Source organism: Channa argus, chromosome 5 (genome assembly GCF_033026475.1).
Source record: "Channa argus isolate prfri chromosome 5, Channa argus male v1.0, whole genome shotgun sequence".
NCBI lineage: Eukaryota > Metazoa > Chordata > Actinopteri > Anabantiformes > Channidae > Channa > Channa argus.
The window spans coordinates 11,807,419-11,827,432 of NC_090201.1; the positions used below are offsets into that span (position 1 = coordinate 11,807,419).

Here is a 20,014-nt window from a genome sequence, read left to right on the forward strand (position 1 = left end):
TTTTGTGTTTTGATATGCAGTCTCCTCTTGTTATGGTACAGGGCATACAATATAAGGCAATAGAAAAAAATACTCAAATTACAAGTGATAGCAGAGTTAGATCAATGTGACTCCACAAAGCTTCAAACGAGTGTTTGTTGCAGGACTATATTATTTATTTGTGTTGGTAATATATAATACACATGATGTGTATGTTTTACAATTAACTTTCTGTTGAGGTTCTGCTCTTTAATGTTTGTGTTGTGTTTATTTATTGTGAAGTGGTTATTAGTTTTGAGCATACAGCATATTGTAAATGTTTATACTCTGAACGTGTAAAGTACTCTACTGTATATATGTGAAAATTTGGTAACAACGCAGAGGACAAAACAGGGAAACAAAATGAGACAGTGTAATAAGTATTTTATTGCATTTTATAATGCCATTGTCAATAATTAGTACAGATTACATGCAACTAGACCTACTGTACAGTTTTTTATTGTCTGCATGGACAGACACAAGAAGATTCAGGTTACAAATACACAGATATATGTGTGTGTGTGTGTTTTTATACAGCATGAAGGAAAGGGCAGTGACTGGCATTACATGGCTACCCGGGGTGGAAGGTCAGAGGGCTGGGCTCCACTGTCTGTCTAAAGCCGCCACCCAGTCCCTCTCCCCACCTCATCCTCGGGTTACACTTTCAAATAACAAGAAACAGAACAAAAACCAAAAGATAAAGAGAGATAAAGAGGTAAACTGAAACTAAGAAACAATACAGAGAGTCACTGCTGAAAATGTACACACATTCCTAAGGTTTAACCAGAGGAGCGCTGAAGTGGTAGTTCCACCGTGACCGTGATCACGGTTCTGGTTGTCTACTTGATAATACCGTCAGGCAAGGCTCCACTTTGAGAGTCCCATCCCCATCACGTGACACCTCAGAACTGTTCAATCACTCGCCAGGATTTGAGAGCTCCCTGCATCCTTTGAGTCAGTCACCAGCTGAAAGGATTGGGGCTGGTCCGACAACACCATTACTTGAATGTACAAGAGATAACAACCATCGGTAAAGGTGATCAGTGAAGTCGATGAAGAGTTTTGGAAGTAGCTTTGTTTCGTTTGGTTAACGTTGTGGCATTGGTTTGGTTACAGTTTGGTTACAGTTCAGGAGTTTGGACTAAGCAATGTTTTCTTGCAATGCCTTTGGTAGTCAGAAGATGAACTGCATCTCTGAGAGCCATTCCACATTTTTGTACTGTATTTAGACTATGCAAGAGGAGCAGCATTAAAAATGCAACAATGTCGACTTTGATCTGCCTCTGTGGGACTGGCAGATGAGGTTTGTGACTGGTCACTATCACCTAGGTATAGGACTCAGTGACACCCCCACGGTGCCTACAGATGATTGACAGCTCTGGGGTCAGAATTCAGCACAGGAATGATAGGGGTCAAGGGTCAGAAGGAGGGGTCACAGGGAGCCGGGACACATATTGGCACCTGAAAGGACCAACAAAAATACCTTTTTAGAGCTCCGCATTTTTTTAAAGCAGGAGAGGGGCTACATATTGTTACATTTTTTCCTCTTTCTCTTGTTCTTTTTGGAGGATTTGGTCCTGTCTTTGAGGAAAAAGTCCTTCTGAGGTATCAATACATAATGAAGTAACTTTTTAGTTTGTTTTCCATTTGTTTTTTTCTTTCCTTAAAAATGCATAAATGCAGTACAGAGACAAAAAAGTATCAAAATAGACCTAGCTAAGATAAATATACAAACAGGTGTTACCTAAACCACTGATCTAACTTTTATTCTTTTAATTTTTTAGAGATAATACACTTAAAAAAATCAGCGTCCCAGACGTTTTATGCAGAACTGAAAAAATGGAAACAAACAAAATAAAAACAAAACTATTAAATCAAGATACCTGCAGCACTTAATAGGATAAATACATATACTTCAGCATTAGCAGTACAGTATAGGAATCAGAGCTGAAAGCCTTACGATAGCTAAACAGGTGCAGAAAAAAAGAAAGAAAAAAAGGACGACAAAATGGGAAAGAATGCCCTGGAGAGACAAGTCAAGCATTAATATACAAGAATACATCATGTTATGCCAAGCTGGAGAAAGAACAGAAGTGTTACATGGTGACCTGTGAACAAGCTACATCTTTATAAAACAGCTTTGTTAACAGGTGTACCTTAAAGCACAAGTCAGAGATCATCTATGTACTGTATGCAGCAGTTCCTCTTGGTTTGGATTTTACTAGAAGTAGTGATGAGTTTTATTTAGTGTGTGTTAGTCCTCTCAGCATCTCTGTGGGTGGTTTGGTGAAGGGGGTGCTGCTGTGTGTGGGTCTTTGGATATATGGATGGTCAGAGCCTTTGTTTGCACTAACCCATAGCCCTGCTTCTATGCTTCCTGTGTGATCGTGTGTGTGTGTGTGTGTGTGTGTGTGTGCGTGTGTGTGTGTGTCCTTGTCACACTGATATATTCTGCCCATCATTACCTCTGACAACCAGCTCCCTGCAATACCACATACTGTAGCCATTAATGACCAGTTTCTCACTGGCTGAGTGCACACATGCAGCTAAAGCACCCACAGTCGAGAGGCTGTTCACATAGCTCAGTGCTAATCAGGTGCAGGAATATGGTCAGTTTCACACAGCTGAAAAATTTTCATTTACAGTGAGCGCTTCACACCACACTTTGAGATGTAGAGAGTGCTTTATATGTGGTTTAAGGAGAGGTAGTCATTTTAATTCCATGGAAAGTGAAAGTCTATATTTTTGGGCTCAAGCAGATGTGTTGGGGAATCAAGATCACCAAATAGCTTTTTTTTGTTGTTGTAGTTGGTCATACAGTTAGTGTAACATAAATTTGGTATTCATTATATTTATCAAGGAACAATGGAGGAAAAAAATATTTAAGACAGTTCAGTCTGCCATTGGCTATGTGTTGAACCGTTTGGAAAAGGAGGTAGTGTTATTTTTGGTTTTTATCTTGTTTCAAGATGCCTGTCTGCCACTTTGTACGTTGTTAGAAATCAGTCTCTAACGTGACAGGAAACAGTCCTGTTTAAAAACAAAGTCATCAGAAAGGTTCTTTAATAAGTAAGTAAAAACTGTCTGAAGTGCAAGAGATAAATCGGACAAAAAGTATGAAAATATGAACTGAACTTCAAATTACGTAATGTCCCTTGATTGTTTTTCTCCCAAACTACTATATTTTCATTCTTTTATTTTCCTGTTGTAAAATTCATAGATGTTTGAACTAATCATCCCTGTCCAAAGATGTAACTTTTGTAACCACATTACAGTACTGCTGTTCTCGTAAAAGCTAAATACAGATAAAGAGGACACATTCGCTTCCTAGACTTATACATTTATAGTTTTCTTACTGATGGCACCAGCAAAAAATGTTTTGAAGCCAGGTGTTTCAATAGCGCCAAAAATGTCTTTTTTTGGTGGCATCTCAGGTTGTAAAAGGTACATGTGTTCAAATGCCACACAAGTGCCTACTTTTTAGGCCAGTCCTAGATTTGTTTTGAAACACAATTTAGCCTGAGCATGGCAAAGACAGAGTTTTACCTCTAAGTGCTTTATTTTTTTCTTTTGTTTTATTAGAGGAACTGTGCGAGGTTTGTTAATACTAATTTTTGGCCTTATACTTAATGTGAGTCATTTGTAACCACTTATCATTTAAAAGCTTTGATGTCTCCAAATTCTAGTTTGCTTTCCACGCTTTGGTTTTTTTGGAATGGTCAGCACTGTAAGTTATGTATAATTTAAACACAATAGCTATGAATACAGTAATAACAATTCATATTCCTGGTTTACTGTCTTTTGGCCAGTTCTTTAAGAAGAAACAAACTCAAAAACAAATGTAAAAAGGGCAAAATAATGTACAGGGTTTTTGGTTTTCTACATATTTCTTTGGTTACCTGTAACAAAAATAAAACGGGAATAAGCAGATAATAGGTTAAAATAAATGTTAAATTTGGTGTGGCACTGTAGAGAAAAATCATGTTTTTATGCTCACAGAAAGCAAACAAAAAATCTCACGTGCTTTTCCTTTAACACAAACTTACACAGTGATTTGCTGATAGCTTCTACACAGTAACTATTACAACCATAGAGCTTTGAATCGAAGCTGAGCAGAGTAGCCGCATTTGGTGTCCCACAGAAAGTATTCCCCCTTATCTCTAAATCAATTTGGACACAGTTCCAGGCAGAACCTTTGTGGGATGAGGTATTCTCTGACTGCATTAATAATATATATATATATATTTAAAGCATTACTGATATTTCTCAACTAAATACACAACCAAAAACAAGTGATTGAGAGAGAATTAAAACAAAAGGAACCAGCTGTTAAATAATCTGTCTGGACAATGGCAACTTTAAGTGCTATTTCCAAATTTCTTGCCTGCTACACTTGGGACAGAAAGGAACAGGGGCAGGAGTCAAGGTCAGGTATCACAAGTTGGGACAATACTGCGCTTTCTTATTATTATCAGTTTTTTTTTGCAATACTCATTTGGAATGGTGTGAACAACCAGAGTAAATCAAACAAATTACAATACAAAACCAAAAACAGCATCCTTAGAAAAGGTACGTCAAAACAGAACGCCACTGTGGAAATATTGATCCTCAAAAATAAACAATGATAATAACATCAAATTAAAAAAAAGAAAATGATAAAAGCTACCACACATTTTTTTGTTATATTCCATAATCATCAACAGTTTTCTTTTTTAGTCACAATATTTCTGTAGACGCTTCCTCCCTCATTTCTTTCTGCTTCCCCTCTTTTCTTCCCGTTCTAAAAGTGTTCCAAGCTCATCACTCCATCAGCAGATAGAGGAGAGGAGAAGGACAGCACCAAATGGTACAATTCCTGCAGTCTTTGTGGGGGGTGGGAAGGGATGGAGGGGGGTTAAAAAATGTCTTCTTTTTTTCTCACTTAAAAGCTAAGAGTTTAAAAGATTTTCACCATTAAGTGTCTTGCTGGGGGCAGAAATTTGGGCAGAGACCAGGATCACGCCGCCTCTGTCGGGTCAGCCTCGCCATGGGATCACTCCCAGACGCGGAGTCAGGAGCCTGCTCTGCTGAAGTATGGGAGCACTTTTGGAGGTAATCTTTGAAAGCACTCTTCCGTCCTTCTTTCCCTCCCATCTGGAAGCCCAACAGTTTCATTTCAATCATATCAAAGAAAAGCAAAAAGCAAGTGATTGATTCAAAGAGGGGTGAGAAGGAGAGGTATACTGCACAGCCCCTGGTGACTGCTCCAAATCTATGTACACATGATTCTGTGTGTGTCTTTTTCTTTCGAACACACTTACACCTGTGTGTCCTCTCAACAGACGCAAATAAAACGGCTAGCCAGGCAGCCCGAGACACCAGTGAGGAGGGTTTATGTAGAGGGTTGGGACAAGGTGGAGAGTGGCTGTCCCGCAAATAAGGGTCTCAACATAGAGGCTGATTTTACCAGGGAGGATGATGAAACATTGTTTGACAAGCGAATGTGTGTGTGTGTGAGTGTGTGTATGTGTGTATGTCTGTGTTAGTGTCTATGCATTAAGTGGTGTTACACCTCTGAGCCAAGTGTTGAAAAAAAAACACATGGAAGTAGAGCAGTGCTCCACAGTCTTGTTTTTGCGTTTGAATGTAACGGAGGTCATCTAACCCTGTTTGAAGTTTCTCAATGTCATCCTTGGTTGGTTGCATTTTCTTAAAAACAAACAGAAAACATTCTCTTTTCACTCTTCTCTCTTAAGTGTACTATATCTATCTCTTTCTTCTTCACACTGATGAGAGGGCTTAGGCTTGATCTCACTGTGCCCGGTCCCTCTGGATCATCTGGGATCTGTCCTACTCCAGTTCCTCAGTGGGAAGATCCTCCTCTAGGTCGCGCTCATCGCTCGGCAATGGCAGGCTGTGTGTAATACCAGCAAGGAGGGATACTGGCCGACTGTCCTCCTCCAGCTCAGTAGGTTCCTCCTTCACATGCACTGGGTGGCTACAGGAGAGAACAAGACGAACATTAGGTTAAAAGGCCAATGTCAAGAGCAACATTTCTCTATTGATGATGCTGATAACAAATGTGCTGAAGCTGTTGTCCTTTTAATTGACACAGGTAAGTTCTATTATCATTTTGGAAACATTGAATTTTTAGTGTCATCTCTCTTGTATCATTCAAGTGCATTTAAAGGTACAAGTACTGCAATTGTGAGAATCAGCACAACATGACACTTTAAATATAATAGTCATGTCTGATAATAACATGTCTTGTAATAAAAAATAGTATCTGTCCAAATCAAAGTCTTTGGATTATCGGTGTAAATTTGTCATTAGTACTGCAAAGTGGCATTGCTAGAAATTGTAAATAACATAAATACACAGTGCTATGTTTCAACTTTTAGGTAAGCACAACCTTTCATGTTCTAAATATTTAAAACAAATAATTAATTGTAAAAACAAATTTCTTCAGGACTCGACTATAAAGTCAGTTTTCTGACGTCCTTTAATGAACCCAGTGCTGGCATTCTTGTAGTTTGGGTTAGCTGCCTTTTAAAGCAAGAGGAAGAAGGCTGACTTTGATGTTGAAGATTGTTTAATTCTGTAAAAATGTCTCCATGCACCTCCACCATTTATATGTCTGCATGCATATGTGTACACATACGTACCTGTACTGCTGGGGGCTAAGCGTGGGGCTGCAGCTGCCATTGCTGTTGACCTGCTCCACGGTGGAGCTGACATCGTCGTGACCCACATGCAGCATGTTGAGGCTGGCTGCAGATGGAGGTGTCACCAAGGGAGGGCTATTCAGGAGGGAAAGACTGCTCTCTGCCAGAGCCGCCTACACACATGCGCACCGACACACACACACAAAGGTCACTTAAACAGTAGCTGGTTGTATTAGTTTTTGCTCTGAATATTACAAAGATATTAAAACGATAATAACAAAAGTGATGTCTAAAAACATAAATGCTGAACATTACTTGTCTACCACAATGTTGAAGCATTTAACACTCCTTGACTTTCGGTTACATTTAAACTTAAACAATTTGTAAGCTGAATTAACACATTTAACTAGACATCACAGTATAAGCATTGGTGAGGAGTATTTCTGACAATTCTATATGGAGCAGTTTTGCATCCACAAAGTTGCTTGCAAACTTGACAGACCACTAGGGGGCACTTATACACAGTACTTTCACCATCAGGGCTCATGCTTGTACTTTTAAGTCCCTGTCATAATTTGTTGTCTGTGTCACATAAAAGTCTCAACAAGACTGTTTACTGGGACTAAGCTTAAGCCCAAACAAAAACACAGTGAAACAATGGCTGTAGAAGAGAAAAGAACAGAAGCAACAGCTACTGTCATGAAATGTTCAAGTCCAGCTTTTTCTAGATGAGACAAGTTGGACACTGGCTGAGAGCCTCACCCCACCTCCCCTCTAACACAGTTAAAAAAAAGACAAAAGCTTATGAATTCTCACCGGCTCAGAGATGAAATATCTGGGACAGGCGATAATTTTATGCTGTAACCTTAATTGACAAGAACTTGATGCTATAAATCATCTCAGTCATAAAATTGCATGTGTGTTCAGTGTGTATGTCTGCAAAGGAGTTAAGACACGGGTCGAGTGTGTAGTGTATGGCAAGGTGGAGGTGGCGTGCATGTGAAAAAGGGAGGTGGGAGGTGAGAGTGCTTGCTGATGTGGGAGGACGAGGGAGGTAGTGGTGTGAACGTCGTTAGGGAATCTGCTAATTATAAGAGGGAATTGATATTAGTGCCCTTGATTGTGATTGGTTGCTATGTGTGTGTGCGCACATGTGCGTGTGTGTGTGAGAAAGAGACAGACAGAAATGGAGGGAGGAGAGGGCATTCCTTACCTGATAGCTGGCGTTTAGGGATCCAAACCCCAGTCCTGAAATCATGTTTTTCACCAGAGTGGGACTTCTACTCACACACACACACACACACACACACACACACACAAAGAGAGAGAGAGAGGAGAGAATCACAGATTGAGTGCACATGTGATTAGATTTCACCTTTGCCAAAGCACTCTGACAAATCTCCCATATATGTTTGTTACAAGTAGAAACATACACAGACTGTAAACAGATGCTAAAACACATACATATGATATCTGGTGTGCATGTGTGTGTGTGTGAGTGTGTGTAATTATCCCTGATTTCTCTGGCGGTTGGGGAGAACATCTGTTTACATACCCTAACAAGGTTTTTTTCACTCTCTTGCATTTCACACAGCTGCTTACTAATGGTGTTGACAAACAGGGAAACACACACACACATACACACATGCACAGCACAATACACAATAAGCCCTGTTGTTTTATTCGATTGCTGAATTGGCCTCATGGTAATAATAGGGGAACATTTAGGCAATCATGCTGCCAGCACCCATAAAGTCACACTCACATCAACCTCAAATGTACACCATTTGCTTGGTGTGTAAATGTGTGTGTGTGTGCACTTGCGTGCGTGTGTTTGCTCTCACCCGGTCATCTTTGGTGGTCTCCTCTTTTGGTATTCAACTTCATCCACGGTCCACACGGCCCCCTTCACGTTCTCAACGCGAACAAAACACTTGTGCAGACTCAGGTTGTGGCGCACAGCATTCTGGGAGAAAAAAAGAGAGAGCGAGAGAAAAGATTAACATTATTATGTCTGACAATCTTGAATTACTATTTGATGTAGTTATTTTATTTTATGTCTTCATTTTTTAATCACCAAATTCATTTTTTTTAGCTGTTCTCCGTTGGAATTTTTATGAAAACCTGTTTTCTTTTAGTTAAGACGTAATTGTTTAAACTTGTAGTGGAAGGATTCAACAACCACGGTCTAATAAAAATTGTGCTTGAAATAATTGCTTTAACTACATTACATTTAAAAATTTTCAGTTCAATTTTGAATGTTTAACATATTTGGTTAAGTCAGTTAAATTCTCTGATGTCCCCTTTCTAAATTAAGAAATTCCCTCATTTGGTTGGTCTAAAGTTTTGCCTCTTACACTGCCACAATATTCCATGAATTCCATGATGCTCAGATAAATCAAGTATGTGCTTATAAGCAGCTGGCACTGTTCTATTTTTCTTTAACTTGTAGTTGTTTCCCACTGTAGCTGGAGGTGAAAACACTCACTCTGGGTGTGTTCAGTGCAAACGCTTTCCATCTTGGTGTTAGGTTACTTTTTAAGTCTTAAGTGACTCGAGGACAACAGTGCTTTTGTACTGTCACTTTTTATACACATACATACTGTGGCTCCATGTACAGTGCTAATGCAAGGCAGCAGTTCTCTAGTAGTTATTTTGTCTCAGAATTTTTCTAATCAGTCATCATCAGCACACACAGAGGCACACAGACACACACACACGCGCGCACATACACGGCACTCAGACAGGCAAGCAGGCAGGCACACCGCTATCTTTGTCTCACCCCCCCAGGGACAGGCCTCCCTTTTCATCTGCTATTTGTAGTTTGTTCATGCCCAATTTCATTACCAATTTTAATTCGTCTATAATTAAATCCTGCATATTCTCTCTGACACGCTGTTCTAAGCCGAGAGGGAGGGACAGGCCAGGCATGCATCACTCCTCTCCGTAATTACACACACACACAGACACACACACACACACACACACACAATCACACACACGTAATTACACAAGCCATAATCAGTGGAGGAACCCTTTCTCCCCCGCATCCCCTCAACCCCCGAGCCGTGATGCTAAGTTTTGTAAATGAGTCTGACCCCAATCTCCGCCCGCCACCCTGACTGAGTGCAAACACACACACATACACAGTGCTATTGCGGTGCTATTTGCATTCGTCTCCGTGATGAAAGCCTAATTCTCCTAGTTAAAACATTAGCAGTCATTTACAGTGGGTCACAGCACATGTGCCACTCATCGGCACTCCCTCTGGCTGAGAGGGGGGTTGAAAGGTAGAGGTAAGATTTTTTTTAAAAAACTTGTAAATTTCACAAGTAAATGGTCTGCACTTATATAGCGCTTTTCTACCTATTGGTACTCAAAGCGCTTTACATTGCTTGTCATTCACCCATTCGCACTCACAAGCACACGCACACATATGGGGGAGCTACTATACAGCTGGCCAATGCTCACCGGGAGCAACTAAGCTGGGGTTCAGAAAGTGTCTTGCTCAAGGCCACTTTGATGTGTGACCGGAGGAGCCGGGGATTCAACCAAGAACTGTTGGATTGATGGACGACCTAACAATACCCGACACATGTCGGGTATTGAATAAGAATAGGTGTAAGCATGTAAAATAAAAGCATGAATAAAATTAAGATCGAATGAGAAGTATTAGGAATAAGTACTCAAAGTTAAATAACCTTAATGTGGTAAAATGCCCCCTGTGAGTTTATTATTAATACCCTAATTTCTATCATTAGTTTGCCTTACTACTACTACTCGTGCACTGATGGCTAAGGAAAATATTACTGTTGTAGTCCCCATGGTGGAACTAATTTTTATTAATATTACTTATAGGTAAAAACATCTTGAACAGAAATTCTTCTTCAAGGCCCCTAATTCATCATGCAGCACCTTGAAATAACACCATACTTCTCCTCCCCTCTCAATCATCCCTTTCTCTCTTTCTCATCTCTCCCTCATTCTCTGTGCCTCTGTTTCACTGATCAATGACACAGCTGCTCTCCTCATGAAATATAACAGCTTATTAAAGGACATACATCTCTATGGCCCTATTTGACTCACCGAGCTGCTATATAAATACATAAGGCCATGCCAAGCTATATTTAAAGGTCTGCGAGGCCAATGGCACAGGAAGCAGACACCAGACATTAATAGTTAAAATTCATAAAAGTCAGATGAGGAGGTAAAGATATTCCTGGCTGCCCCAATTCTTAACCCTCTCTGCACTTCTCACACCATCCCTCCATCATCAGCCCGTCCCTGCCTCCTTGGTTTAGGGCTATTAGCGGAAGGCTGATGTCTCTCCTCCTTCTTCCTCCTCCCTCATTTTCTCATTCTCTCTCTTCCCCTCTCTCTACATGAACCGACACTCAAATTAGTGTGAGGTTTCTGAAGAAATGGGTCAGCACCTACAATGGTCGGATCAGGCCAGGTGTGTGTGTGTGTGTGTGTGTGTGCGTGAGAGAGAGATAGAGAGAGGGAGAAAGAGAATTCAGTGTGTGTGATCATGAGCCGTGTGTGTGCACCAGCTTTGTATGTCCTTTTCTGTAATGAGGCTAGATGTGGCTATACTGAGCTAAGTGGGACTGGCTGTCCATGTGCCATGGTGGAGGTGACGGGAATTGTTTAGGGCTGAGAGGGACAATGAATAAACAAAAAAATACTCAGTTACACTTTATATGACCAGCAATTCTGTTTGGGATCAAGACTTTATGTTCCAAGATAGGCCTGGAACAAAAGACAAATTCAAAGTTCATTAAATACAAATTAAGAGAACTGTCCACTTCATTCACCCATAAAACTGTACAACAATGACACCTTCTGTCTTTCCAGCCTAAAATGATATAAAAAACAGAAAAATCTCAAACAATCCTTAGGATGAGCAACAGAAGTGGGACCTCTCTTTCTGGAGGTGTGGACAGAAAGAGAGCAGAGAAAAGTGTCTTCTAACAGACAGAAGCACTGAATAACTGTCAAATTAGTCAGATCGTTAGTGGCTGAGCAAGTCAGCAGAGTGTGATATTAAAGTTCTTCTTTAAGCCTTTAAAGTAACTCAGCTTTCCCAAAAAAAAGATTCATTTTGCTCAATGGTGACTATTTTTTTGTTTCAATAGTCCAAAAAGACCATAATTAGTGAAGAGTCAATTAGCTCAGCCCTTATCCTGTCAGAGTTACCTTATACAGTATATCAAATATGCAAATTTAGACAAAATCTATTTTAATCTGAGTGACCATACCAGTCAGGACCACAGTTTAAACTTTCATTTTCTAAATATGGTGCTGCTCATTTTCACCGTCGTCAACAACCACCCACCAGTTTGTTCACTTTTCTGGTTTTCACAATCCAACTTTCCAGTTTTACAAAATAATATTTTTGCAGCCAAAACTATCTTTGTGATATTTAAATATGAATTGGTTCTGGAAGTAATATAGATTCAGAAGTGAGAGTTGGCTGATTGGTCAAGACTTGTATCAGTCACATATAGTCAAACAAATGTCCTTTGAAGGAAGAAGTAGTACAAGAAAGATTTTGTATATGATGTGTCTTTACCTTCCATGTGGCCGTGTTTCTCCTGAAATAGGCAAACTTTCGTGTAAACCAGTTGTAGATCTCATTGAGAGTCAACTGTCTATCTGGGGACTCCAGAATGGCCTGCGGACAGGAAGAGAGAGGACAAAAGTAAGAGGAGAACACAGACAGAGAAAAGAGATGGTGATACAGTTCATCTGAGATACTTACATGTCGTATAAGAGAGGCATAAGTAAAGGGAGGCCTGACATCAGCATTTTTGTAGAACTCACAGTTCTGGGCCAGCTCTGTGAAAAAACATTAGCTTGTGTGAATTTAAATATTTCAGAATTATTAATGAGCAATATAACACAGTTAACTGCTTTCCGAATGTGCCAGTAAAGTAAAGTAAACAGGCTACTAAATGAATTTGTGAAATTATCTTTATGTCACTTTTAAGCAAAGGAAAAAGAATGAAAACAAAAATGTATCGACAGGCTTCATATTACTGACACATTATAATGAGGAAAACTTGTTGGAACACACTCTTGCAAAGATGCTTTTCTTTAGAAATTACCTATCAAGTATTTTTGCCACAGTATGTCATATGTATATATGCAAATGAATGTAAATGACCGAGAAGAAACGCCACTTAATTCTAGTATTATTAAAAATACATTGCATGGGGGCATGGAAGTAATTTTTTTACACAGAATACTGAAACATGTCAGCAGCAGAATCTTAAGCCACGAATGACTGAATGACGACACACTATAGTTTATTGCTTTTTGTACATCAAAATAGAAGCAACTACTGTGAGATAAACTTAAAGCACTGATCAACAAGGGATTAAATACCATAAAAATGATTCCATTATAAATAAGTAAAAAAGCGATAAGATAATACGTGATGATAGTATAAATAGGACAGTACTGTCAAATATCGGGGAAGAAGTATGTCATAGTCTACTGTACCTGAGGCGATGGGGGTGCAGTACTTGTCTGAGTTGCGCCTACGTATGGGCCCAACGGCATGCGTGTGGGAGTGCGAGTGTGTGTGTAGGCTTGAGGAACTGATGACCGAGGGCCCCTGGCGCAGTGGGGTGATAGGGGTAGCGGCCGAGGTGGGGGGGTGGGGAAGACCCTCTGGGTAGGCCTCGCTGTCTCGCTTTAACAGAGAGCCACTAGAAGCCAGGTTGAGCTGAGGAGAGACATAAAGGCAGAGAAATAAGGGTGACTATTCAGCTTGTATACTGGCCGATGACATTTCATAGTTTTTTAATCTAGTTTGTATTACTACTTTTACGATACGTTTTTCAAAATACACAATAAATAATATTACTTACTGTAGTTCATTCTAAATTTATCTTGTGTGGTTTTACATTATGTGTCGATTTTTGAACATGAAACATGAAAACGTGAAAAGTTGCTTGGCAAATAAAAGGAGGTAAACTAGTTTTAAGTAGGAAACTGGATTAAAATATAGAGGGAATTGTTTCAGTGAATGGGCATCAAATGGATTCTTCTATGATTAATGCTTCCCTCATATTTACAATAAAGTTTTAGCATGTGTTGAGTGCTGCTGTTTACTGATTCACAAGGGCACAGTCAGGTGATATCAATGCACAAGACAAGGCTTTTGAATCAAATAAATAACAAATCTCTCCCAAGAGAACATGCATTTCCAAACTGTTTTGTCTACCTTTGTATAAGAAATGTAACCCTGAGCTGAAACTCAGAATTGAACAGTGCAGACAGTTGGCCTGTTCTATGACTGAAATTTGTTCAAACCATCAATCTGTCAATATTACCTGTAGCAATACATGGCCCTATATCCAGAAGATGTCCCTGACACTCCCTAGAATATGTGTCTCTACCGCTTCTCAGAAGCAAACTAGATACTTGCAGAAACACACACTTAGTTACTCATACTAAACATGCACATATATTTATACACACAGAACTCACTGTAATTAACCCTGTGCTTACAAAAACAAAACCACACGACAGAGTGTTTGCAAGAGGGGAACTAACTCATGCACTTTGTGGTGGGAAAGTCTTCACGGACCAATACGGCCCAATTAGGCAGAGCCACACACACAAACACACACACACACAGAACCAGTACTCCCAGTCTCTCTGGGACAACCGTAGGGCTGCTAGTTTAGGACTAATTAAAACTCTGTGTGTATTGTCCATATGTATTTGAAATGTGTGAATCGCCTCCTCTTCATTATGGCCCCTTGCTGTACCATTTAAGCTGACTGGGGTGGGGGTGGGGCTGTTTAACAGGTACTTCATTAACGCTGAAACCCTGCCACATCACCACAGCAACAGTCGAACCCTGTTAATTGAGGCCAAGCTTTGTTTCCATTCTTGACGCTCCTCCCCTGCCCCTCCTCCTCCAATCCCTGACCCTGAGGCTCATCTCCAGTGGTGACAGAACACGCCTCTTCCTGATTTCCCATTAGATGTTAATGGCAGCTGATCCCCCTGCGATCAACACATCATCCAGACACACCAAGTACACACAAACACTCGCACACACCGCCTCTCAGCTGAACCCATTTATATCCCCTCAAATTAAGACACTCTTCCTCTAATTGACAATTAATTTCAACATCTTCATATTTTAATAAGACTCCTCGTCAATCTGAATAATGAAATATTCATTAGATACCTAATAACAACCTTGCCAACCAGTGCAGACACACACACACACACACACACACACACACACTACACCACATCAAATTTTTCACACACTGAAAATACTGTGAGAGCAGCTATAAAAGAAGATGTTAAATACAATACAGAAGTGAGCTTAAACTCAGTGCTTGTTTAAATTTGTGAATGGCTGGAATTTATATATTTCCCTGAATGAATGAAACTCACTGTATCATTACAAGTTTAATACAGCGACAGGGAGGGGAATGTGATAAATATGATAAACACAAAACAAAAAGGAAAAAAATAAAAACAGACAGAAAGTCTCCGTAATGGATAAATGATAAGATAACCCTCACTGGTCAATAGAGGGCGCAAATGCTCAGCTAGACAGAAACAAAGGGGCATTAAATTCCAAGAAGGTTAACTTATAAAAAATAATTTATTAGGGAATAATAGTAGCAGTTTAAGGTCAGAGAGTGAACGAAAATGTCATGTATTGAAGCGTCGGGGTGCCAGTGTGCACTCACAGGTTGGTTAAAAGGCTTTGGCTCTGAGGGGCGCATGTGCAGGTGGGTCATCATGGCCTGGAGTCGCTCGCTCTCTTTCGCCAACTGTGAAACACACAGGGATGAAATCACCATGAAATATACTTTATTTCATTTCATAACCTCTAGATTGATATAATGCGGGACTGGCACAGAATTAAAATTACAATTACACCTCAGGCAGAGAGATGAATATGACAGTCAGCCGCCTCAGCACCAGGAGCTCTCTCACACACTTACACTAGCCTGCAGACACACTTGTCCCCATTTGACATTGTTAACTGCCATTTAATGGGTGCTGCTACAGCCTGTGGAAACACTGCATCCTGCATGTGTGTTTGTGCATGGGTACAAGTGTACACACGTGTAGCCTCCAGAAACAACGGATCTACACCAAGACAGATAGCACCATTAACATACTCACACACCAGAGCGATGTGTGGCAATGTGCAAATATAAGAAATTTAAATACAGTCACTGTGCTGCTCGTGCATGTGTGTGTGTGTGTTTCCATTTTTTTGGAGGGTAGAGTCGTGGGCTGTCTATGAACTGCTGAGGGATGAAGTGATGGCTGTCCTGATGTGATGTGACACCAGCTGCCTCCCTGTCACTTCATGTTCCCTGGTGGTGGCTTCAGGGGCTCAGCTAAACGCTGTTTACCACCACCACCAAACACACTGCTAACCCTAATGCTGGACAACCCCACCACTACCCCCAATCCCGCATAGGCATTTATGCAATGATGTGAACTGTGAGTCCAGGACTGTTCTGAAAGCTATGTCAAGATGTGTGTGAAGAAAAAGGTTTTGAATTTCCACTTTGCTTGGAACTTCTCTTTTACACAGCACTGTTCAAGAAGCCCATTCCACTTATTATCCAATGTTGGTATTTTACTTTGGCTGGAGCATTCAGATGTTTCAAGAGCTTTGCGTGCATGAACCATTTTGAGAACGAGAGAGGCCATGCAGCCTGGTCCTCCGTTTTCTTGCTTGTCTCTCTCACTTTCTCTCCCTCTCTCTCTCTCTCCCTCCACCCCTCTCAGGCTCGCTTTTTCTTGGTGGTGACCAGAGCAGCTTTATAATTGGAGCAGCGATGGCAGCTTCCCTGCCGACTGCTCCTTTTAAATTACAAGCTTCACTGCTCTCCATAAACTCTGCCCTGCCTCAGACAAGTTACTGCCATTGACTGGCTCAAACAGTCTTCGTGACTTTGTTTGCGAGTGAATTAAATTAAGTGTGTGCGTGTGTGTGTGTGTGTGTGTGTGTGTGTGTGTGTGTGTGTGTGTGTGTGTGAGAGAGACTCACCTGTATCTCCAGCTGCTGAACCACCTGCATCTGGACTCGGCACTGAGCAGTGCTGCGGTCATCAAGGGCGTGCTCATTGTTCAAGTGCCTATAGGAGACATGAAGTGTGAGACGATGACTATTTTATAATTTTGGGGAAATAAGTTCATATCTACAAAGGAAAACCAACAAGATCAAGATGGTCTCTATTTCACACTAAGCCAGAAGAAGTCCTGAATGATGATGTAACAAAACTAAGCTCTTTTATATTTTTATTTAAATGCAATTATGAGCTTTTTCAGCACAACAGAATTAAATCATAATCTGGGAAGTTTATTTTGTCTAGTGAAAGACACAGCAGCTGTGTTTTGTGTGTGTATACTTCACTGGTGCTTAGTGAACCATGATCCAAGACAACCACCTGGACATGAGCTCATGTGTTATATCACACTAAGCCTTATCTTTAGACTTTCTGTTTGTTAAACTGCACTCTACATATTACCACTGATGTGCATGTGCACCGATATGTGTGTATGTCTGAATGGTGGCGCTGTTTGTTTCCTCCATTGTGGGAGTACACGGGACCTTCTGATCTTTCCCAGTGCACCCCTCCCTGTCTCCCTTCCTCCAACCCTTTTCTCTTCCCTCTGTCATCGCCAAGGTTATTCACAGGTTGCCACCGCCTGCCCAATGTGTGTGTATGTGTTTGCATTGTAGTGTGTGCACTAATACATGCACTAAAAACATGGTGTGCGTCGTTTGCCATCCTGTAGTGTTAACTTTTAATCTGAGTAACTTCACACAGCCACATTACTGACTTGTTTATTTTTAAAATGCCTGTGTGGGTGTTTGTGTGTGTGAGTGTGTATGTGTCTTTAACGAGGTACAAAGTTAGGCAATATCAGGCAAAGACTAGAAATGAAACGCAAACAATGATGTCATGGCATGGCTAATCCAGGCAGATAGACGGCTCAACACAAGTGCATGATAATAATAACAAAAAACATGATCTCACCCTCTCTCCCTCTTTTTCATTCTCTGTCAAGCTCTCTCTCCCTTTTCCTCACTCCGCACTTCTGTCCACTCTCCCCTTTCCACTCTTCTTCCCTCGCAACTCCCCAAATGCCTATGATTCACACTCATTCCAACCAAATCTGCTTCGAAACCCTCCCTTCTGTCTATAGCCGGGCCATAAACAGTAGCAGGGTTTTATTTCTATGTGTCCCGACAATGAGACTCTGTTTACCCCTCTGAGTGCTGGCAGACAAGGCTTTAACCCACATTACACCCAGCTCCAACAACCACAGCCAGAGTATTATACCAGAGAACAGGGAAGAGGAGGGAGGAGAGGTGGGCAGAGAGACGAGAAGAGAAGAAAGGCCTGAAATAGTGGAGTGTCTCCCGCCTCTGTTCTTCTGCTCTACCCTTTTCCCTCCTGGGGCGATGACTAAGGCTGGCTGGAAGGGAGCGCACTGTCGGACTGACGGCATTATCTGTCACTGCCTCTATTTTTTTCTCTCTCATACGCACATGCACACACACACACCTACACACACACTCTTTCACTCTTTTTCTCTCTCTCCTTCCATCTGCCCTGGAGCTATGTGAAATGAGACACCAAACAACAGCTTTCCTCTCCAAACTTTCCCAGCCTTGTTGCAAGCTTTGATGTGACTGTCCGATGGCATCACAATCACTACACACACTTCTGTTATTATGTGTGTGTGCATTTCATCACTATCGCTTATTAATATCTCCATTGTTCAAACAGCTAAGGGTTTCACATAGATAATGAGAGTGTGAATTTGTTTAGGGCTTCATTAAAGGCTTGTGAAGCCTTTGTTAGCAACCAAATGCCATGGGAAAGTCCACTCTACTGATTGTGACAGAGGATGAGGTAGCAGAATGAATGACATGCAATGGGAGGAGGGCAGGAAAGTAGGATGAGGATAGAAGCAAAGGGGGAAGGAGTAAGAGGTTCTGCGATGTCTTTATTACTGCTGTGGAAACAGAGAAATGTGCTTGTGGATAAGGTCATTAAAATGATTTTCTATTTTAGACATCAACCATCAGCAGCCATCAGACACCAGCTGCCCAGCCCTTAAGTTTAAAAAAAAAAAGGCTATACAGGAATATACTGCTCCTGTGGATGACGGGACCTACAGAAAAATAGAATTAACACACAAACAGTGGCTTACAAATTTAGATCATGAAAAATATTTGTCTGAGCAAAAAATTATGGGATAGAATTATATTGGGAAGCAAAAGTATTCCTTCGAAAATGAAGAATTTCAACATGTATGTTGTTCGGAGCAAATGTGATGCAACAGATTGCAACTGATGCATTAGTGAGGTAATGCAAAACCCCAGAGATCTCTGTGACCGACACTCTGCATTTAGTGTCTACACTGTGGCTTCACTTTTTTCTGCTTTATCTTTTGTGCCTCTAGGTAAACTCAATCAGATCATGTGTTTAGATCGTTTCCTATTCTACCATACTACAAAGGGCTAGTCTTTTCACACCTGTTTAAGAACCACCCACTGTGTTTCTTATCAATTAGTGATGAAGTCCCGAAGCAAGTTTTAATGTTGTCTGTAACCTGGTATGTGATTGAAGATAGAAGCATCTGTGCCTGCAAAAGTTTAGGACTTTAACCAAGAAGACTTCACTTTTGCACATCACCACATTGCTGATTGCACTATAATCTATGTCTGGGTGATCCTTAAAATGTGAATTTGGAAAAACTATACAAAAAAAAAGGTTTAGATGTATTGTCCTAAAATGTCACCATAGGAACTTCAGACACACCAAAGAGGCCTCAAAGATTTTGTAAATTAATGGACATGGACAGGAGTCCTTGTCATAGAAGAGCCTCTACTACTAGTGTTTTTCCAACATCAGCATTAAATATTCAGAATTTAAGCACATGATGTCACGGCCATCCATAATATACTATCAAGCACTTATAAACACTATATATTTTTCAGTGCATTATTATCATCTGTCCACAGTGTGCATTACACTATGTATTATACATTTGGGTGGTTGTTAACTTACTTGATGAACTGTCCCATGTCCTCACACAGTGCTTCACAGCCAGGCCACTTACACTCTCCATGGCCGTAGAGAGGATGGGAGCTCACATGCTCCTCGTGACTGTGATAGAGATACACAAAAAGACAGTGAAACAGATGTTACATTTTGTCTGATATTTTATTGTGTACATAAAATATACAGCAAATAAAGGCAGACACAGATAGAATAAGCTGAATAAGAAGCATTGTGTTAATATGCCCCACTCTAACACACAAACACACACAT

General features: G+C 40.7%; 1 protein-coding gene across 4 annotated transcripts in view; it reads right to left on the reverse strand.

Annotated features, from left to right (window-relative positions):
* Positions 1 to 382: 382 nt before the first annotated feature.
* Positions 383 to 20,014, reverse strand: part of foxp4 (forkhead box P4) — a 90,170-nt gene continuing 70,538 nt past the window's right edge. For all 4 annotated transcript variants that reach the window (XM_067504467.1, XM_067504465.1, XM_067504463.1 and 1 more), the window contains 10 exons: positions 19,751 to 19,849; positions 16,714 to 16,801; positions 15,392 to 15,475; positions 13,170 to 13,395; positions 12,427 to 12,503; positions 12,238 to 12,339; positions 8,507 to 8,628; positions 7,876 to 7,942; positions 6,663 to 6,835; positions 383 to 5,995 (listed from right to left, as the gene is read on the reverse strand). In XM_067504467.1, coding sequence (XP_067360568.1) covers positions 5,848 to 5,995; positions 6,663 to 6,835; positions 7,876 to 7,942; positions 8,507 to 8,628; positions 12,238 to 12,339; positions 12,427 to 12,503; positions 13,170 to 13,395; positions 15,392 to 15,475; positions 16,714 to 16,801; positions 19,751 to 19,849 — 1,186 coding nt within the window. In that variant the 3' untranslated portion in view covers positions 383 to 5,847. The remainder of the gene's footprint in view (positions 5,996 to 6,662; positions 6,836 to 7,875; positions 7,943 to 8,506; positions 8,629 to 12,237; positions 12,340 to 12,426; positions 12,504 to 13,169; positions 13,396 to 15,391; positions 15,476 to 16,713; positions 16,802 to 19,750; positions 19,850 to 20,014) is intronic.